At 43.7% G+C, this 18,883-nt stretch overlaps 1 protein-coding gene across 4 annotated transcripts; it reads right to left on the bottom strand.

Moving 5' to 3' along the window:
* Nucleotides 1-8,002: 8,002 nt before the first annotated feature.
* On the bottom strand, nucleotides 8,003-18,652 carry LOC125979668 (alpha-1A adrenergic receptor). 4 transcript variants are annotated; one of them, XM_068652802.1, is made up of 5 exons: nucleotides 15,234-18,648; nucleotides 13,761-13,861; nucleotides 11,228-11,299; nucleotides 10,087-11,142; nucleotides 8,003-9,178 (listed from the first exon to the last, which is right to left on the bottom strand). In XM_068652802.1, exons 4-5 carry the CDS (start codon nucleotides 10,982-10,984, stop codon nucleotides 8,754-8,756), a joined length of 1,323 nt encoding a protein of 440 aa, XP_068508903.1. In that variant the 5' UTR covers nucleotides 10,985-11,142; nucleotides 11,228-11,299; nucleotides 13,761-13,861; nucleotides 15,234-18,648; the 3' UTR covers nucleotides 8,003-8,753. The 4 variants fall into 4 exon arrangements, with proteins under 4 accessions (XP_068508903.1, XP_068508902.1, XP_049594071.1 ...); XM_049738115.2 differs by having other exon boundaries at nucleotides 8,769-9,072; nucleotides 9,144-9,178; nucleotides 13,761-18,652; XM_068652801.1 differs by having other exon boundaries at nucleotides 13,761-18,648.
* Between the last annotated feature and the right edge of the window lie 231 nt (nucleotides 18,653-18,883).

The following is an 18,883-nucleotide window of genomic DNA, read 5'->3' as shown; positions in this document are numbered from 1 at the left end:
CCATACACGGTAGGTTTTTTTTTTGAAGAAAAAAAAAAACGAGCTGTAACCCTAACCCTAGCTCTAACTCTAGCCCTAACCCTAACCTTCACTCTAATTCTAACCCTAACCCTAGCTCTAACCCTAACCCTAGCCCTCACTCTAACTCTAACCCTAACCCTAAGCCTAGCTCTAACCCTAACCCTCGCACTAACTCTAACCCTAGCTCGAACCCTAACCCTAGCTCTAACCCTAACCCTAAGCCTAGATCTAACCATAACCCTAGCTCTAACCCTAACCCTCACTCTAATTCCAACCCTAGCTCTAACCCTAACCCTCGCACTAACTCTAACCCTAGCTCTAACTCTAACCCTAACCCTACCGCTAACCCTAACCCTAGCTCTAACCCTAACCCTAACCCTAACCCTAGCTCTAACCCTAGCTCTAGCCCTAGCTCTAACCCTAACCCTAACCCTAGCTCTAACCCTAACCCTAGCTCTAACCCTAACCCTAGCTCTAACCCTAACCCTCGCACTAACTCTAACCCTAGCTCTAACCCTAACCCTACCGCTAACCCTAACCCTAGCTCTAACCCTAACCCTAACCCTAGCTCTAACCCTAGCTCTAACCCTAGCTCTAACCCTAACCCTAGCTCTAACCCTAACCCTAGCTATAACCCTAACCCTAGCTCTAACCCTAGCTCTAACCCTAACCCTAGCTCTAACCCTAACCCTAGGTCTTACCCTAACTCTAGGTCTAACCCTAAACCTAGCTCTAACCCTAGCTCTAACCCTAACCCTAACCCTAACCCTAGCTCTAACCCTAACCCTAACCCTAGCTCTAACCCTAACTCTAACCCTAGCTCTAACCCTAGCTCTAAGCCTAACTCTAACCCTAACCCTACCGCTAACCCTAACCCTAGCTCTAACCCTAACCCTAACCCTAGCTCTAACCCTAGCTCTAACCCTAGCTCTAACCCTAACCCTAACCCTAGCTCTAACCCTAACCCTAGCTCTAACCCTAACCCTAGCTCTAACCCTAGCTCTAACCCTAACCCCAACCCTAGCTCTAACCCTAACCCTAACCCTAGCTCTAACCCTAGCTCTAACCCTAGCTCTAACCCTAACCCTAACCCTAGCTCTAACCCTAACCCTAGCTCTAACCCTAACCCTAGCTCTAACCCTAACCCTAACCCTAGCTCTAACCCTAGCTCTAACCCTAGCTCTAACCCTAACCCTAACCCTAGCTCTAACCCTAACCCTAGCTCTAACCCTAACCCTAGCTCTAACCCTAGCTCTAACCCTAACCCTAGCTCTAACCCTAACCCTAGGTCTTACCCTAACTCTAGGTCTAACCCTAAACCTAGCTCTAACCCTAGCTCTAACCCTAACCCTAACCCTAACCCTAGCTCTAACCCTAACCCTAACCCTAGCTTTAACCCTAACCCTAACCCTAGCTCTAACCCTAGCTCTAAGCCTAACTCTAACCCTAACCCTACCGCTAACCCTAACCCTAGCTCTAACCCTAACCCTAACCCTAGCTCTAACCCTAGCTCTAACCCTAGCTCTAACCCTAACCCTAACCCTAGCTCTAACCCTAACCCTAGCTCTAACCCTAACCCTAGCTCTAACCCTAGCTCTAACCCTAACCCCAACCCTAGCTCTAACCCTAACCCTCGCACTAACTCTAACCCTAGCTCTAACTCTAACCCTAACCCTACCGCTAACCCTAGCCCTAACCCTAGATCTAACCCTAACCCTAGCTCTAACCCTAACCCTAGCTCTAACCCTAGCTCTAACCCTAGCCCTAACCCTAACTCTAGCGCTAACCCTAGCTCTAACCCTAACCCCAACCCTAGCGCCAGCTCTAGCTCTAACCCTAACCCTAACCCTAACCCTAACCCTAGCTCTAACCCTAACCCTAACCCTAACCCTAGCTCTAGCTCAAACCCTAACCCTAGCTCTAGCTCTAACTCTAACCTTAACCCTAGCTCTAACCCTAACTCTAGCTCTAACCCTAACCCTAGCTCTAACCTTAACCCTAACCCTAGCCCTAACCCTAGCTCTAGCTCTAACCCTAACCCTAACCCTAACCCTAGCTCTAACCCTAACTCTAGCTCTAACCCTAGCTCTAACCCTAACCCCAACCCTAGCTCTAGCTCTAACCCTAGCTCTAACCCTAGCTCCAACTAGCTCTAACCCTAACCCTAGCTCTAGCTCTAACCTTAGCTCTAACCCTAACCCTAGCTCTAAACCTAACCCTGGCTCTAACCCTAGCTCTAACCCTAACCCTAACCATAGCTCTAACCCTAACCCTAGCTCTAACACTAACACTAGCTCTAACCCTAACCCTAGCTCTAACCCTAACCCTAGCTCTAACCCTAACCCTAGGTCTTACCCTAACTCTAGGTCTAACCCTAAACCTAGCTCTAACCCTAGCTCTAACCCTAGCTCTAACCCTAACCCTAACCCTAGCTCTAACCCTAACCCTAACCCTAGCTCTAACCCTAACCCTAACCCTAGCTCTAACCCTAGTTCTAACCCTAGCTCTAACCCTAACCCTAACTCTAGCTCTAACCCTAACCCTAGCTCTAACCTTAACCCTAACCCTAACCCTAACCCTAGCCCTAACCCTAGCTCTAACCCTAACTCTAGCTCTAGCTCTAACCCTAACCTTACCTCTAACCCTAGCTCTAACCCTAACCCCAACCCTAGCTCTAACCCTAACCCTAGCTCTAACCCTAACCCTAGCTCTAACCCTAGCTCTATCCCTAGCTCTAACCCTAACCCTAGGTCTAACCCTAACACTAGCTCTAACCCTAGCTCTAACCCTAGCTCTGACTCTAGCCCTAAACCTAACCCTAGCTCTAACCCTAACCCTAGCTCTAACCCTAGCTCTAACCCTAGCACTAACTAGCTCGAACTCTAGCTCTAACCCTAACCCTAGCTCTAACCCTAGCTCTAACCCCAACCCTAACCCTAGCTCTAACCCTAACCCTAGCTCTAACCCTAGCTCTAACCCTAACCCCAACCCTAGCTCTAACCCTAGCTCTAACCCTAACCCTCGCACTAACTCTAACCCTAGCTCTAACCCTAACCCTACCGCTAACCCTAGCCCTAACCCTAGCTCTAACCCTAACCCTAGCTCTAACCCTAACCCTAGCTCTAACCCTAGCTCTAACCCTAGCCCTAACCCTAACTCTAGCGCTAACCCTAGCTCTAACCCTAGCTCTAACCCTAACCCTAGCTCTAGCTCTAACCCTAACCATAACCCTAGCTCTAACCCTAACCCTAACCCTAGCTCTAGCTCAAACCCTAACCCTAGCTCTAGCTCTAACTCTAACCTTAACCCTAGCTCTAACCCTAACTCTAGCTCTAACCCTAACCCTAGCTCTAACCTTAACCCTAACCCTAGCCCTAACCCTAGCTCTAACCCTAGCTCTAACCCTAACTCTAGCTCTAACCCTAGCTCTAACCCTAACCCCAACCCTAGCTCTAGCTCTAACCCTAGCTCTAACCCTAGCTCCAACTAGCTCTAACCCTAACCCTAGCTCTAGCTCTAACCTTAGCTCTAACCCTAACCCTAGCTCTAAACCTAACCCTGGCTCTAACCCTAGCTCTAACCCTAACCATAGCTCTAACCCTAACCCTAGCTCTAACACTAGCTCTAACCCTAGCTCTAACCCTAACCCTAGCTCTAACCCTAACCCTAGGTATTATCCTAACTCTAGGTCTAACCCTAACCCTAGCTCTAACCCTAGCTCTAACCCTAGCTCTAACCCTAACCCTAAGCCTAACCCTAGCTCTAACCCTAACCCTAACCCTAGCTCTAACCCTAACCCTAACCATAGCTCTAACCCTAACCCTAGCTCTAACACTAACACTAGCTCTAACCCTAACCCTAGGTCTTACCCTAACTCTAGGTCTAACCCTAACCCTAGCTCTAACCCTAGCCCTAACCCTAACCCTAACGCTAACCCTAGCTCTAACCCTAACCCTAGCTCTAACCCTAACCCTAGCTCTAACCCTAGCTCTAACCCGAGCTCCAACCCTAACCCTAACTCTAGCTCTAACCCTAACCCTAGCTCTAACCTTAACCCTAACCCTAGCTCTAACCCTAGCTCTAACCCTAACCTTAGCTCTAACCCTAGCTCTAACCCTAACCATAGCTCTAACCCTAACCCTAGCTCTAACACTAGCTCTAACCCTAACCCTAGCTCTAACCCTAGCTCTAACCCTAGCTCTAACCCTAACCCTAGGTCTAACCCTAACACTAGCTCTAACCCTAACCCTAGCTCTAACCCTAGCTCTAACTCTAGCCCTAAACCTAACCCTAGCTCTAACCCTAGCTCTAACCCTAGCACTAACTAGCTCGAACTCTAGCTCTAACCCTAACCCTAGCTCTAACCCTAGCTCTAACCCTAGCCCTAACACTAGCTGTAACCCTAACCCTAGCTCTAACCCTAACCCTAGTACTAGCTCTAACCCTAACCTTAACCCTAGCTCTAACCCTAACCCTAGCTCTAACCCTAGCTCTAACACTAACCCTAGCTCTAACCCTAACCTTAGCTCTAGCTCTAACCCTAACCCAACCATAACCCTACCTATAACCCTACCCTAACTCTAACCCTAACCCTAACTCTAGCTCTAACCCTAACTCTAGCTCTAGCTCTAACCCTAACCCTAGCTCTAACCCTAACCTTAGCTCTAGCCCTAACCCAACCATAACCCTACCCTAACTCTAACCCTAACCCTAACTCTAGCTCTAACCCTAGCTCTAGCTCTAGCTCTAGCTCTAGCTCTAGCTCTAACCCTAACCCTAGCTCTAACCCTAACCCTACCCTAACCCTACCCTAACTCTAACCCTAACCCTAGCTCAAACCCTAACCCTAGCTCAAACCCTAACCCTAGCTGTAACCCTAACCCTAGCGCTAACCCTAACACTAGCTCTAAACCTAATTCTAGCTCTAACCCTAACTTTAAACCTAACTCTAGCTCTAAGGAAGTGTATGGTTGTTGCATGTTGCAACTTTTCTATGATAAAAATTTTTTGGTCCCACTGAGATTCGAACCTGGGTCACTGGGGTGAAAGCCCAGAGCACTAACCACTACCCTATGGAAGCCTTGCTCTCAGTGCGTGGAACATGTATGGTTCTATGGTTACACGAGCAACTGTGTTGCAAATAGTCTATGATGAAAAATGTTTTGGTCCCACTGAGATTCGAACCTTGGTCACTGGGGTGAAAGCCCAGAGCACTAACCACTACCCTATGGAAGCCTTGCTCTCAGTGCATGGAACATGCATGATTTTATGGTTACACGAGCAACTGGGTTGCAAATTTTCTGTTGTAAAATTTTTTGGGTCCCACTGAGATTCGAACCTGGGTCACTGGGGTGAAAGCCCAGAGTAGTAACCACTACCCTATGGAAGCCTTGCTCTCAGTGCATGGAACATGTAGGGTTTTATGGTTACACAACCAACTGTGTTGCACATTTTCTGTGGTAAAATTTTTTGGGTCCCACTGAGATTCGAACCTGGGTCGCTGGGGTGAAAGCCCAGAGTAGTAACCACTACCCTATGGAAGCCTTGCTCTCAGTGCATGGAACATGTATGGTTTTATGGTTACACGAGCAACTGTGTTGCACATTTTCTGTGGTAAAATTTTTTGGGTCCCACTGAGATTTGAACCTGGGTCGCTGGGGTGAAAGCCCAGAGCAGTAACCACTACCCTATGGAAGCCTTGCTCTCAGTGCATGGAACATGTAGGGTTTTATGGTTACACGAGCAACTGTTGCAAATTTTCTGTGCTAAAATTTTTTTGGGTCTCACTGAGATTCGAACCTGGGTCGCTGGGGTGAAAGCCCAGAGCAGTAACCACTACCCTATGGAAGCCTTGCTCTCAGTGCATGGAACATGTATGGTTGTATGGTTTTATGGTTACACGAGCAACTGTTGCAAATTTTCTGTGCTAAAATTTTTTTGGGTCCCACTGAGATTCGAACCTGGGTCGCTGGGGTGAAAGCCCAGAGCAGTAACCACTACCCTATGGAAGCCTTGCTCTCAGGGCATGGAACATGTATGGTTGTATGGTTTTATGGTTACACGAGCAACTGTGGCAAATTTTCTGTGCTAAAATTTTTTTGGGTTCCACTGAGATTCGAACCTGGGTCGCTGGGGTGAAAGCCCAGAGCAGTAATCACTACCCTATGGAAGCCTTGCTCTCAGGGCATGGAACATGTAGGGTTTTATGGTTACACGAGCAACTGTGTTGCAAATTTTTTGGGTCCCACTGAGATTCGAACCTGGGTCATTGGGGTGAAAGCCCAGAGCAGTAACCACTACCCTATGGAAGCCTTGCTCTCAGTGCATGGAACATGTATGGTTGTATGGTTTTATGGTTACACGAGCAACTTGCAAATTTTCTGTGCTAAAATTCTTTTGGGTCCCACTGAGATTCGAACCTGGGTCGCTGGGGTGAAAGCCCAGAGCAGTAACCACTACCCTATGGAAGCCTTGCTCTCAGTGAATGGAACATGTATGGTTGTATGGTTTTATGGTTACACGAGCAACTGTGTTGCAAATTTTCTGTGCTAAAATTTTTTTGGGTCCCACTGAGTTTCGAACCTGGGTCGCTGGGGTGAAAGCCCAGAGCAGCAACCACTACCCTATGGAAGCCTTGCTCTCAGTGCATGGAACATGTATGGTTTTATGGAGCAGCTCACAAGCAACTAGATCAGTGAAGAAATGTTTCTGTTGTGCAATTAACCCTTTATTTATTTATTCTCTTTTTTTTTTAACCTGGTGTAGTGTACCTACACATTTTGTCATATAAAGCAGTTAACCAAATGTCTGATTTTTATGTTTTAATTGGCGAATTAAAGACGCCAGACAAGTTTTAACATAAATGTTTATTAAAAATAATAATATTAAAAGGATAACAATATTTAGGCGTATACATACACGTTATTCAAAAACGACTATAAGTGTTATACTACGATACAAGTGTTTACCAGCTCAGTGGCCTAAGAGGAGAGTGTCCGCCCTGAGTTTGGGAGGTTGTGGGTTCAAACCCCCAGCCGGGTCATACCAGTGACCATCATAACAATGGTACTCATTTCTTCCCTGCTTGGCACTCAGTGTAAGGGGTTGAAATGGGGCCCCCCCTGCTGCTCACGATCATGGGGACTTTTGGCACTCCGTGTAAGGCAGGGGTGGCCAAGTCCAGTCCTTGAGGGCCGCATTCCTACAAGTTTCCCTCGTTAAGTCTAAGTATGACTCGATCGGGGTTTCAGTCTCAGGGTGGACACAATACCACTGGGCCACTGAGGTGATTCAGTGGGAGGTTCTGTCTTTCCTTGAAAATCGTAAATCTACCTTCTGGCTTAGATCACGTCAGCAGGGAGACGCAACACGTTCACTGACTGATGCACGGGAAGGAAGGCCGTTAACCCATTGCCTCGGTCGCGAACGGGAAAGTCCGGATTCGTTCCCTCACTGATGCGTTCTCGCGATGAACTGGAAATGCAAACCACTCACTGACCCGTTCACTCACAGAGCCATTCAATTGGTGAGCGGGAAGTGACGTCATTTTCTTCTTCGTTTTGTTTTACTGCGAGGTGGCACCAGCTTCAATGCGCATTACCGACACCTACTGGTTGAAGTCATATGAACTGAAGAAAAAAAAACAATCACTTTAGGAAGGGATTCATTCACTCTCCTTCACTGAAAATATTCATTCTTTTGACTCACTCACTCACTCACTCACTCACTCACTCACTCACTCACTCACTCACTCACTCACTCACTCACTCACTCACTCACTCACTCACTCACTCACTTTTTTTTTTTTTTTACCAGTAGATGAAAGTAAAGGTCTTAATTTGAAGTTCAACGGAATTTGCTGTAGAGAAGATCAATTGGACAGGACATAATGGACATCTTTTTTTTTCTTACTATACATGGTCATGAAAAAAAAAACCTTAGTATACATGGTCATTTTTAAGAGTCTTACTATACACAACAATTTTTGAAATAAAAGTTATACTTTACATTGACAATTTGAAATGAACAAAATACATAGTAAGGCTTGTTATTAAGATCCAGTATGCAAAATTAAAAAAGACACATGCCCACACATGAAGACGATAATATATGCGAGTGGCTCGTTTTGGGAAGGAGAAGCCAAACATGGATTGGGTAAATATGCTGTGAATTATTCATTTTGAAGGTTTGTGCATTTGATTTTCACTGAACCGCCTCCAGTGCATGCATAGATTTGAATCACAAAAAATGTGACAAAAATTTCAAATCAACAAATTTCAATTTACATGAGCAGAAGGGGGAAAATAAAGCCAACAAGTCCAAAAATATATTCTACCCAGCCATGCTGAATTCAGTCACATTTCTTTTGACCCCGAGAAAGCATATTGGAGACACTTTTTGAAAGTGTTCAAAGTTGAGCCAATAGAGTTCAAACATGAGAGTGAAAATGGAATATTGACAGCGCTGCTTCTTGTGATCTCCCCTCAGGTAACTTCAAAATGACAAATTATTTGCCTGGAAGGAATTCCTTCATCGTCCTGCACTTGACAGATAAGCCTGCTCAGGTATCACTTCTCTTGCCTGCAGCAGAAAAAAATCTTTTTTTTTTTTTTAATTCAAGCACTACTTTCCAGACATGGCAAATAAATAGAAAGAAAAAGACGTTTCATCGATTCATTTTCAACGTTTTTTGTTTTCCAACTTGTGCATGGTGCCTTGGATTGACAATTTCATCAAACCGGCTCCCCTTTAACATGAAGGGAAAGCTGCAAGACCTTTGCGGCTGAGTTCTCGGGGACTGGACTTTGATGAGTCGAGAAGCACCATGACCTCAGAAGACTCTTCTTGCTCCGGATCGCTGAAGTCGAATCTTCGGAAGCGCCTTCAGAGGACCCGTGCAGCCTCCCGCAGCAACGCCATGACGAAACAACATTGGGTCTCGACAAATGAAGGGTACTCCCTACCAGGCCTGGACTGTGAGGACCTTGGGTTTGTGAGTTCCTCCAGCAGCGCCCGTGGAGGACGTTGTGGAAGGCTCTCTTGAACTCCTGGCTGAAGCACGGATAGATGATGGGGTTAATGCAACTGTTGAAGTAGCCCAGCCAGAAGGTGATCTTAAATACCGTCTCAGGAGGCTTCCAGGATGGGAACATTGATCCTGCAACAAGACCAACTGGAAATTAACATATTGTTAGCCGCTTAGAGAATACCAATGGCAAATCAAGAAGCTTCCCCACAATGTGTTTAGGAATATTTTTGGCTCTTGTTGCCCGGGAGCTGGAACGAGCGAAGCGTAAATGTTTGCCTTGATTGAAATGCATAACTCCTTCTGCGATGACGCAAGAGTCCTGAGAGGTTCGTCGGTGACCGAGGAAGCCTGCGAGCATTACAGCCCATTAAAGCTCATGCTTGTTATCTGTAATAGCTTTCATTGAAGGGATGCTCATTCAATTCCATCTGGCAGTCAAAGTCCATTCTGCTCTAATGTGTGTGATTTAAATTTACTTTGTGATTGGATTCTTGATGTGTCTTCTTGGAAAAGCTAAAGGCGTGGCATAATGGCCTAACCTTAATCCTGATCCGAACCCGCCGTGACAATAATGTTTTCCAGGAGGTATTTTAACGACGTGAACGCAACATCAGTGCCACATGAAGAATTCTATAATTAACTTTCAACAAGAACGTGAAATCAAAGCAAACTCGATTATCTGATGCATCAGATAGCAAAGCAAATGAAACTTTGAAGATTGTAATGATAATCTGGAACAAGATAGCGCTACTAACGTTCGTGCTAATGCGTAAACATTATTTTTGCTTCTTTCTGGGGCTTGGATTGAATAACTTGATGGAAGAATTATAGTTAATAATATGACCCTTGACCAAACATAAACAGTTTGAGCTTTGGATGTTTAGATAACATTTATTTATGGTAATGGGAAAAGGAAGCTTCAAATTTGCTTCACAAAGCAGTTGTACTTTGCAACTCCCCTAGATGGCACTGTTGGTCAAAAATGACAACAGATTTTTTTGAAGCTTGATTTTCCCATCATGTTAGGAGTTACTTACCAATTGGTAAGACCAGGAAAAAAGGGAGCCAACACAGAACGAAGCACCCCACGACCACCCCAAGGGTCTTGGCTGCTTTCTCCTCCCTTGGCATCTTGAGCATCTTGGGTAGGTTACCGGCGATGTGTTTGTGCCTCCCGGTGCCGTTGTCCTCTTCGTGCTTGTTCCTTTGAGCGGCGTTCCCTCTGTGCACCCTCAGAACCACCCCTTCTGTCTCCACTCCTGCTCCATCTCCGCATTTCTTGAGAGTCTCCTTCCCTCTCTTCGCCACACTATACACGCGACAATACATGAAGAGGATGATTGCCAGCGGTATGTAGAAAGATCCTAAAGCCGAGAACAAGGCGTAGACGGGCTCCTCCGTGATTTGGCACACTGTTTCCTCTTCCGGGTCGGGTTGTTTCCATCCAAACAGAGGGCCCACGGAGATGGCCGCCGAGAGTCCCCAGAGAGCAGCCACGGCGGCCAGGCCTCGTCGGCCGGTAGCCATGGCCGGGTAGCGCAAAGGGTAGCTAACGGCCAGGTAGCGGTCGATAGAGATCACGCACAGACTGAGGATGGAGGCGGTGCAGCAAAGGACGTCCAGAGCGGCCCAGACGCTGCAGAAAAAGCGTCCAAACACCCATCGACCCAGCGCCTCGGAAGTGGCGGTGAAAGGCACGACGGCCGAGCTGAGCAGAAGGTCGGCGGCCGCTAGGTTGGCGATGAAGTAATGAGTCACGGAACGCCAGTGGCGATGGCACACCACCGAGAGGATCACCAAGATGTTGCCCAGGACGCCGAAGACCACAAAGACCACCAGCACGATCGCTAAAAAGACCGCTTTGGCCACGTCCACCTCTGGCTCCGTGGTGGAGTTGCAAGTATGACAAGTCTCTTCGCTTGAAAAAACACTCATGCTCTGGATCGAATTTGGCTCCTTTTTTTTCTGCTACCAGGTGTTGTCAAAGTGGCTCCATCTGCACCCAGTGGCTCCTGAAACTTTTCATCTTGTAATTAAGTCGTCGATGCGGTTTCTTTCATCACACTTCGCAGCCAGAGGTTTTTCTTGGCAGACTGTCATATTTAGAGAGACAAATGCGGCCACAGCGTGTCATAATCCTTCCGGAGGGGGCATAATGGAAATAACAAATGTTCATACTTTACGAGGCGATCACCGGTGGGCTTTGGGTCGGGCGTTCATCCGTGCTGGCAAGTGTTCCAGGCGAGAGACCTGATCAAACAACAGAAAAAGAGCAAAGTGAAATTAATATGTTGTTTTATAAGTGGAAAAAGATCTACTCATCCATCCATCTATCCATCTATCCATCCATCCATGCATCCATCCATCCATCTGCAAAGGGTGAGAAGGCCTTTAACGCTCCAATAGATTAAAATATAATACGACCATTTATCATTTGACATTCTGCTGCCATTGCACTTTTGTATTAAAAGCGAGCGCGGATGAAACGTGAAATGGAAAGTCACGAGCCAGAGACTTTACGACTCCCATATGGCTAAAGAGTCCAATTCTCCGAGTCCCACTTTGAGGGAATGGTTTGAAATAGGTCAGAGTCATCTACTTTGGTCTCACCTCCAGCGCTCAGGTGTCCTTACAAATCACATATTGGCACAAATCCCAAAAATGCATTAGTAGGGGATTATTTGCAGTCATCATTTTAGGTTGAGATTCAAAGGTCAAAGGTTAACTCGCACGGCATCATTAACAGGAGTTTCCAAAATTTTAGAGGCAAACTCTTAAGCAGACAAGCTTCACTAATTTCCATCCTAAACAGAGATCAGAAATAATGTGTTTACAATTATGCCGGGAATTGGGTTGCGCATAAAATGAGTCTTTTCCACACAGAAAAAAAATTAATAATCAGGGAGGCATTTGCAGATAGCGAAGGGCCTGTGGGACAGACTTCTCTCTTCAGTCATAATTATGTATAGAAGTTGTTTTCCATATTTTAAAAGCATATCTCCAAATGCCCAATAAACCCATACATTCAGAAAAACAAACAAATGTCACTTTCGAGATAACCTTTGAAATAACTGAACATTAAAATTCCGACAGCACAAGCTCGTTACAAAAATAAATAAAATAAATTCAATATATTTTAATTACAGAAATAATTCTTAACCAGACTCTGTAGTTTACCCCGCAGGCAGCCTAGTGCCACCTTCAGACTACTAATGTGAAATACATTTATTTATTTAGCATTTTCTTTGGCATTCATGTGAGAGTAGTTGGAGGTTTTGGAATATTGATCAATGATAAATGAATGGAAAGTTTTTCTACACTGGGAACAAATTATTTGGTGTCCAGCAATACAAACGCGGAAGCCGAAAAGGCTTTCTTGTTTCTCTGCCGCTTGTTAGCCCTTTGCCAAAGTTTGCCACTCTCACCGGAGAGTCAACAAAATGTCTTGCCCTCGGCAGTTTCCGTGTAAACACAACATTTCGGTTTCGACAATAGCGTGTTAACATAATATTTTTATGAGTAATCATTCTGACAATTTTTTTTTTTAAATCTGTGATAGGGGTGAGGTGGTGGTGGTGGGGGGGCTGTGAGGAGGGAATATTGCAGTCCACCTGCAGGGGGCAGCATGCTCAGCCAAGAGGCCGCATCAAAATTTTATTAAAGGCCACCAAAAATCCAATTTGCTGTTGATTTTTGTAGTCTGAATAGCAATGTGGCTGACTTTTTGTCATATTAATTAAGTGGAGTTTACAATTTTGAAGACATCAGAGGTCATTTTGCCAGCTCTACAATAAAACAAACATATCAAAGCTAGAGAATGAATTATTCAGTTTTGGGGCCATTTTCTGATTAGAATGAGGAAGCAAATGACGTCAGCTTTGATAATGTGATATTATTCTAGTGCTGCATTGTACTGCAAATATTCCAGGTGCAATGGCATCCAGTGTTGTTTTTTTTTCTTCTTCTTTCCCCTCATTCCCCCTCACGCGCACTCTGCCAAGTAAACTGTGATGAATGGCTTCACATTTAAGGTCCATTTCCTGAATGCGGTTCTCTCTGGGCGGCTTCAAGTCGTAATTGAATTTCTCCATGACTGTCATCATTAGGGTTTATCAACCTTGAACGTTGGCGGCTTTTTTCCCTCCCCTTTCTGTTGCGCAATGCGTACTTTGAGCATTGGTCTCAGGAGATGTCACTCCTTCCATTTGTTGTCTTTACTTTCAGGCTCAGAGCTGACTTTGGATGAAAAGCGAACTACAACCAGGATTGGTCGCTCATCAGACAAACACGTCCCACCCTCATTCATAGTCTCACTGATATCCTCAAATAGCAAATACGTCTTTAGATGAAATAATTTAATTAAGCGTTTTACATCACAAACCTTGTTAAGATCAAAGTATTTAATTTATTTTCATTTTGGGTTGAAAAAAAACCCCAAAACGTTCTAATTAAAATTTCAAATGAAGCTGCAAAAGGGAGCATGCCTAATGCGCATTAACAAACCAGAAATGAGTTGACAAATGTGATAATTGTATGGAAGCCCCAAGATGAATGCATAAATTAATAGTATGGACTGATTATGTAAATAGCCAGTAGTTACGTTCATAGTCTGCTCTTGGGAGGAAGAGAAATCCAAATACTGTCATTGAGTAGCCGGGAAAGTCAGTAGTTGGGAAGATGGATGGAAGGGGAGGAAAAATACAATTCTTACCTTCCCCAGGCTTGCAACTTTCCAGAACGGCGCTCACTCAGCCCTCCTGCGTTAGTCCCCCTGTCCAGCGCAGACGCCTTCGAAAGTCAAGTGTTTCCATCCTGCTGATGAGAAAACCTCTGTGGACAAGCCCACCTGACCTAGCAAGCCCCGCCCCCTTCCTTGCTGGCATTCCTCTTTTCTATACTGACCACATTTTGACTGCACATATTTACATTTGTCAAACTTTTGATACTTTCTGGTGTTAAAAAAAAGGTTGCCTTTATTATTTGATCTGATGAAAATGTGAAAACAGCAATTCGAGCCATTTTGTAAAGTCATACTTCCAATCAAATGTTTTTAATGAAACGGTTGTTTTTCGAGGTCGAAATATTGTCAAATTACCTTATGATTGCTTTTGATTAGACCAATTACCGAAGGGAAGTGAAAAGCTCTACTAACAAAAAGTGCATCTCTTCTCAAAACCTAAAATGATGGCTCCTTCGCAAACACAAACAAATTACACCGTGTTGAAACCTGCTGTTCTGGATTGATGTTGCTCATCTGAGGCCAAGCGAATTTGTCTCGCTAGCCCAGAAGACATTGATTGAAACTCCACCTACCACCTCAAAGCCCCTGGCTCCGACAAAAACAAATATTGGACTCATCACACAAACAAATCAAGTGTTGACTTTAATTAATGCTTTCTTGCCAAACCACCGCATTAATGCTAGTTAAACATGAAAAATTATGCTAATATTATATCAACTTAATCTTTTTGTATTGTTGTTAACAACGTGAAACTAGTTCACAATAAACACTCGAGCAAATTATTGACTTACATTAACATTTTCCATTCATCGGGGCTTCATGAGAACTTTTTGCTCACTGTGACTAGTGGTTTGCTAACTCGGCATTTTCCTCAACCACAATTATGCTGTTGATACATACTATATTTAATACAATTCAAGCTGACTATGCCATGCTAAAGTTTAGATTTACAGTCTTTTTATCAGTGCATTTCAATGGGCATACAGTTAAAAAACGTTGTAGAAACAGATTGGACAGCTTTTGAAGAACAAGACATAAAAATATTTAACGGCTCGAAAACTGGGAACTGCACAAACCATTACTGCAAGAGTTTAATCGCAGGGACTGTTGCGAAGCCAAATTGGATATATCAGTAATTAAAAACTATAAATATAATGAAGCACTTAAATGCACTTGAGTGCTTCATGGGACTACATATTTTTGTTTTTTTGCCAAATGCACAGGTCAAAACCAACTCACAGTGTGCATATAAATATTTAATGACGAACTTGGCAAGTTAAAGTACTTTGCTGAAGGGTGTAGGTTTTATGGTAAGCTTAAAAGGGGGGGGGGGGGTGTCAATACACAATAAACGCGAATCCATTGTTCTTTTCCACCAATATTAAAAGACTTTTTAGCGTTTGCAATGGAGCTAGCCATTAATTATGATGTGAAAGAACTTACATATGTTGAAGAATCTCACCGAGCTCGCCACATATTGTGCAGAGAAGCTTCGTTCACGCTTGGGAAATAAATGTCACCGTAATATTTCAACTAGGTCTGCTGACATTTTTCTTTTTGGTTCTTGTGTCGAGTGCTCACTGGGCCTTTCGAAGATTGCAAAGAAACTTCCCAAACACGTCTGTTTATTTGACTCATTTTGCTAACTTGTGGATTTTTATGTGAGCGTTTGGCGAGCGACACAACTTGACACACGTCAAGAGTCGGTCAGGGATGTAAGAGAGAGAATCCGGTTGATTTTCAAAATAAAACATTCGAAAATAAATAAAACGGAAGTGATATGTTTTTTAAATTGTGGTAAATTAAAGGATCATCAAATAACTCATGCTCTCGTATTGTGACATTGCACTGATTAACATTTAAAAAAAAACATTTAAAAAAAAAAAGCATCTTCCTTTTCTCAATACAAATACAAACACTTGGGACCCAAAATCCATTTGGCACGGCAAATTGCATTTTGCTTTTATAAGCTCCATTTGCTTAGCTGTTTAATTATTAATGTTTAGGTGAAAGCCTATAATTGGGTGGGATTATGCTTTTTTTTTAATTGTTCAACTGGTTTGCAGCTCAAATGTAGCATGTAGTAATTCAATAAGAAAATGAAGCTTCACACTTGAAGATCAATTCAGCTGTTTAACAATAACAATGCCTTCATACGGTTTTAGGCATGATTAAATATGACAACACACAATACAGAAGAAATTCCCCATTCGCATCAATTTATTCTCATTTTTGTTTGCTTAATTTTAGTGTAAGTGCAAAATGACTGGAATAAATGCATTTTTGATGTGAGAGAAAATCATTAAACCCATCTTGGAAGCTCCAGCGGAAACATCGATTTCTATTCCCTTGCCATTTTCAAAACTTATGATTTCACACAAATTTCATGAATAAACCATGCAAGCGTGGCTTCTTGGAAATGCACGGGGCATGAAATTAGTGTGGAGATGTTACGCTATGGCCGTCCTTCAACAATACCCGCCACCTGGGCTTCAGCTTACCTTGCAACATATAATGGAAGGATGGACTTGACTTGAGCAGCAAAGGTTCAGCTTGGTCAGCTGTAATCGTGCTCAGGTCATTTCTGTAGGTCACCTGCTCCGTGCACAAAGTACGAAACCGTCGGCATAAGCGCAGTTGTACTTATGCCAGCTGCGGCTAAAATAGATATGGAATTAGATGCTTGTGCTATGAGAGAATTATGACTCACCTCTGCACGCCCTTAGCTGAGTTCCGTTTAATGTACTGTACATCGAGAGCTAGTAGGATGTGTTCAGTTGGAACGAATCGTAGTGATCTTTTTTCCCCCGCACAGAGTAAACAAAAAGTTTATTTAAGTCCATCTGCACTAGAGGCTTTATTTGGGAGGCATTGAATTAACCATGGGATCCAAACATAGGCAAATTACATTTGAAATGATTACTTTGGTTTCATTAATCTCACCCCCTAAAAACAGAATCAATAAATCATCAGTTAGGCAAATGCAAGGACAAGAGCGAGTGCCCAAAGCGGGCAATTATATGCTTGACTTAATTCCCAAACTTAACTAATTTTTGATTGCTGCTGCAAGTATTTTGGATTCCTAAATTTGTTTGAATCGAAGGCAGCTGCAAATTTGAGATATTTATTCGTCTTGTGATTGCGGTGAAAACTTTGACTTTCCACTCACTGAACACATTTTGTAGAGGTTCTAGATATCAATATTTTGTTTTTAGTCTTAATCACCAGGTCCTGACTCAAGACTTCAAACACGGCGGTAATTAAAACACTCCCGCTAGAGTTAACTCTACTTTCAAAATATGTAATTAACAAGTTTGCCTTTGCTTTTTATTGTCCTCCTGCTGGTTTCCCTCAATGTTGCTTTTTCGGCTATCGCAGTTTAGTGTACGTTCAAATATGAGTCTGATGTTTTATACCCCGGGGGTGCCAACCCATGCGGATACCCCACTGCGTGTTCTACTTTGGAAATTCACATCTCCACGTGGGAGATAAAAGTCTGAACGTATCAAATTTGTAATTATCAGTAGGGGGTTAATGTGGCTGCAGATTGTGTTTGCAGAAAATGGGCTCTGACGTAGAGGCAGCACCATTTATATATTTAAAAAAAAAAACTTTTAGTTCAGACAATGAATCAGGGGAGTGATTGCAACGTGCTTACATCAACTGTGACATTGTGGCTGTATTTTTTTTAGCCAGGCATGTGTGTTAGGGAATTTGGCAGACTGTTGTTGCAGCCTGGCGGGGTGTTCCCACGGCGCAGCTGACAATTAGAAAGTAGACGCGCCCTTAGACCAAATAAAAGCAGGTCTAAGTTGTGGCGCAGGTGGTCTAAAACAGGGCCTAATGTAGAAACTAATTCATCATGTTTTATTTTGAAATGTTAAGTCAAAAACTGTGATTTAATATTAAGCATCAACCCCATCAAAATAGGCTTGGGTAAAAAAACAACATTGTGCTCAGGGCTGCCCTCTTGTGGTGAACAAAAACACGCTTTGTGAACATGGTTACAACTTACAATTTCAATTCTGGGGAAGCAAGTAGAAAAATATCAACAAATTTGTTCATCTAGCACTTTTCTTTGTATATACTCAGCACCCAGATTGCACCATCAAGAGCCTTCTTGTTTTCTTTCCAGGCTTTTCCCACTTGAGAATCGCCTCAAGGGATACTGAGGTTACTCCTACGATGACACGCCAGACTTCCGTGACTGATTGCAACCAAAGTTGCTGACTATCCAAGCATCCACTCGCCCTCAAAAGTATCCATAAAGTACCGCCTGCTGCTTTTTTTCCCCCTCCAAGCGTGTAATGTAGTAGAAGACAAAAGGCATAAGGCAAAAATGTTACGCTACTCAAAGATGGCACTCCTTGTGTATCCCGAGGTGGACTTAACCGGATTTAAGCTTTATCTTTATGATCGTGTCTGCTTCGCTCCATAAGCTCGGAAAAAAACGAGGAGCAGCTTTTTGCCTTTGTCGCAGCAGCAATATTGCGATGTTCTCAAGTAATGACCTTGAGGGCAAGCAAAATCCACGCTGAACTCTAAGGGTCATATTTAAAAGGCAGTATTTGCAGGTTGATTATTTATAATGAATATATTATTCATTGATTAAATTCGCTTTACACTGAATTTAAATTACTTTGTATCCTGAAAAAAAATAGTGCTGTTGCTTGAGCTCTGATTTTAATTAAAAACAAATTCAGTCAAGCAACAAATTACACATATATAAAAATAATCTAGAAAAGTTAACTGGCATCTCTGATAACAAATGGAATTTGTTGACAAGTATGATTAATGAACATTTGCAAATTAATTTTCTTTACTATCTTTGTGACAGATTACATCTAAATGCATATAGAAGATCACTGAAAGTTTAAGTGCGGCTCGGTGGCGCACTGGGTAGCACGTCCGCCTCACAGTTAGGAGGGTGCGGGTTCGATTCCACCTCCGGCCCTCCCTGTGCGGAGTTTGCATGTTCTCCCCGAGCCTGCGTGGGTTTTCTCCGGGCACTCCGGTTTCCTCCCACATCCCAAAAACATGCTTGGTAGGCCGATTGATCACTCCAAATTGTCCCTAGGTGTGAGTGCGAGTGC

Source organism: Syngnathus scovelli, chromosome 13, assembly GCF_024217435.2.
Source record: "Syngnathus scovelli strain Florida chromosome 13, RoL_Ssco_1.2, whole genome shotgun sequence".
In the NCBI taxonomy this organism is placed as follows: Eukaryota; Metazoa; Chordata; class Actinopteri; order Syngnathiformes; family Syngnathidae; genus Syngnathus; species Syngnathus scovelli.
Note: the sequence above shows the minus strand (reverse complement) of the source record. Positions and strands in the feature narration are given on the sequence as shown.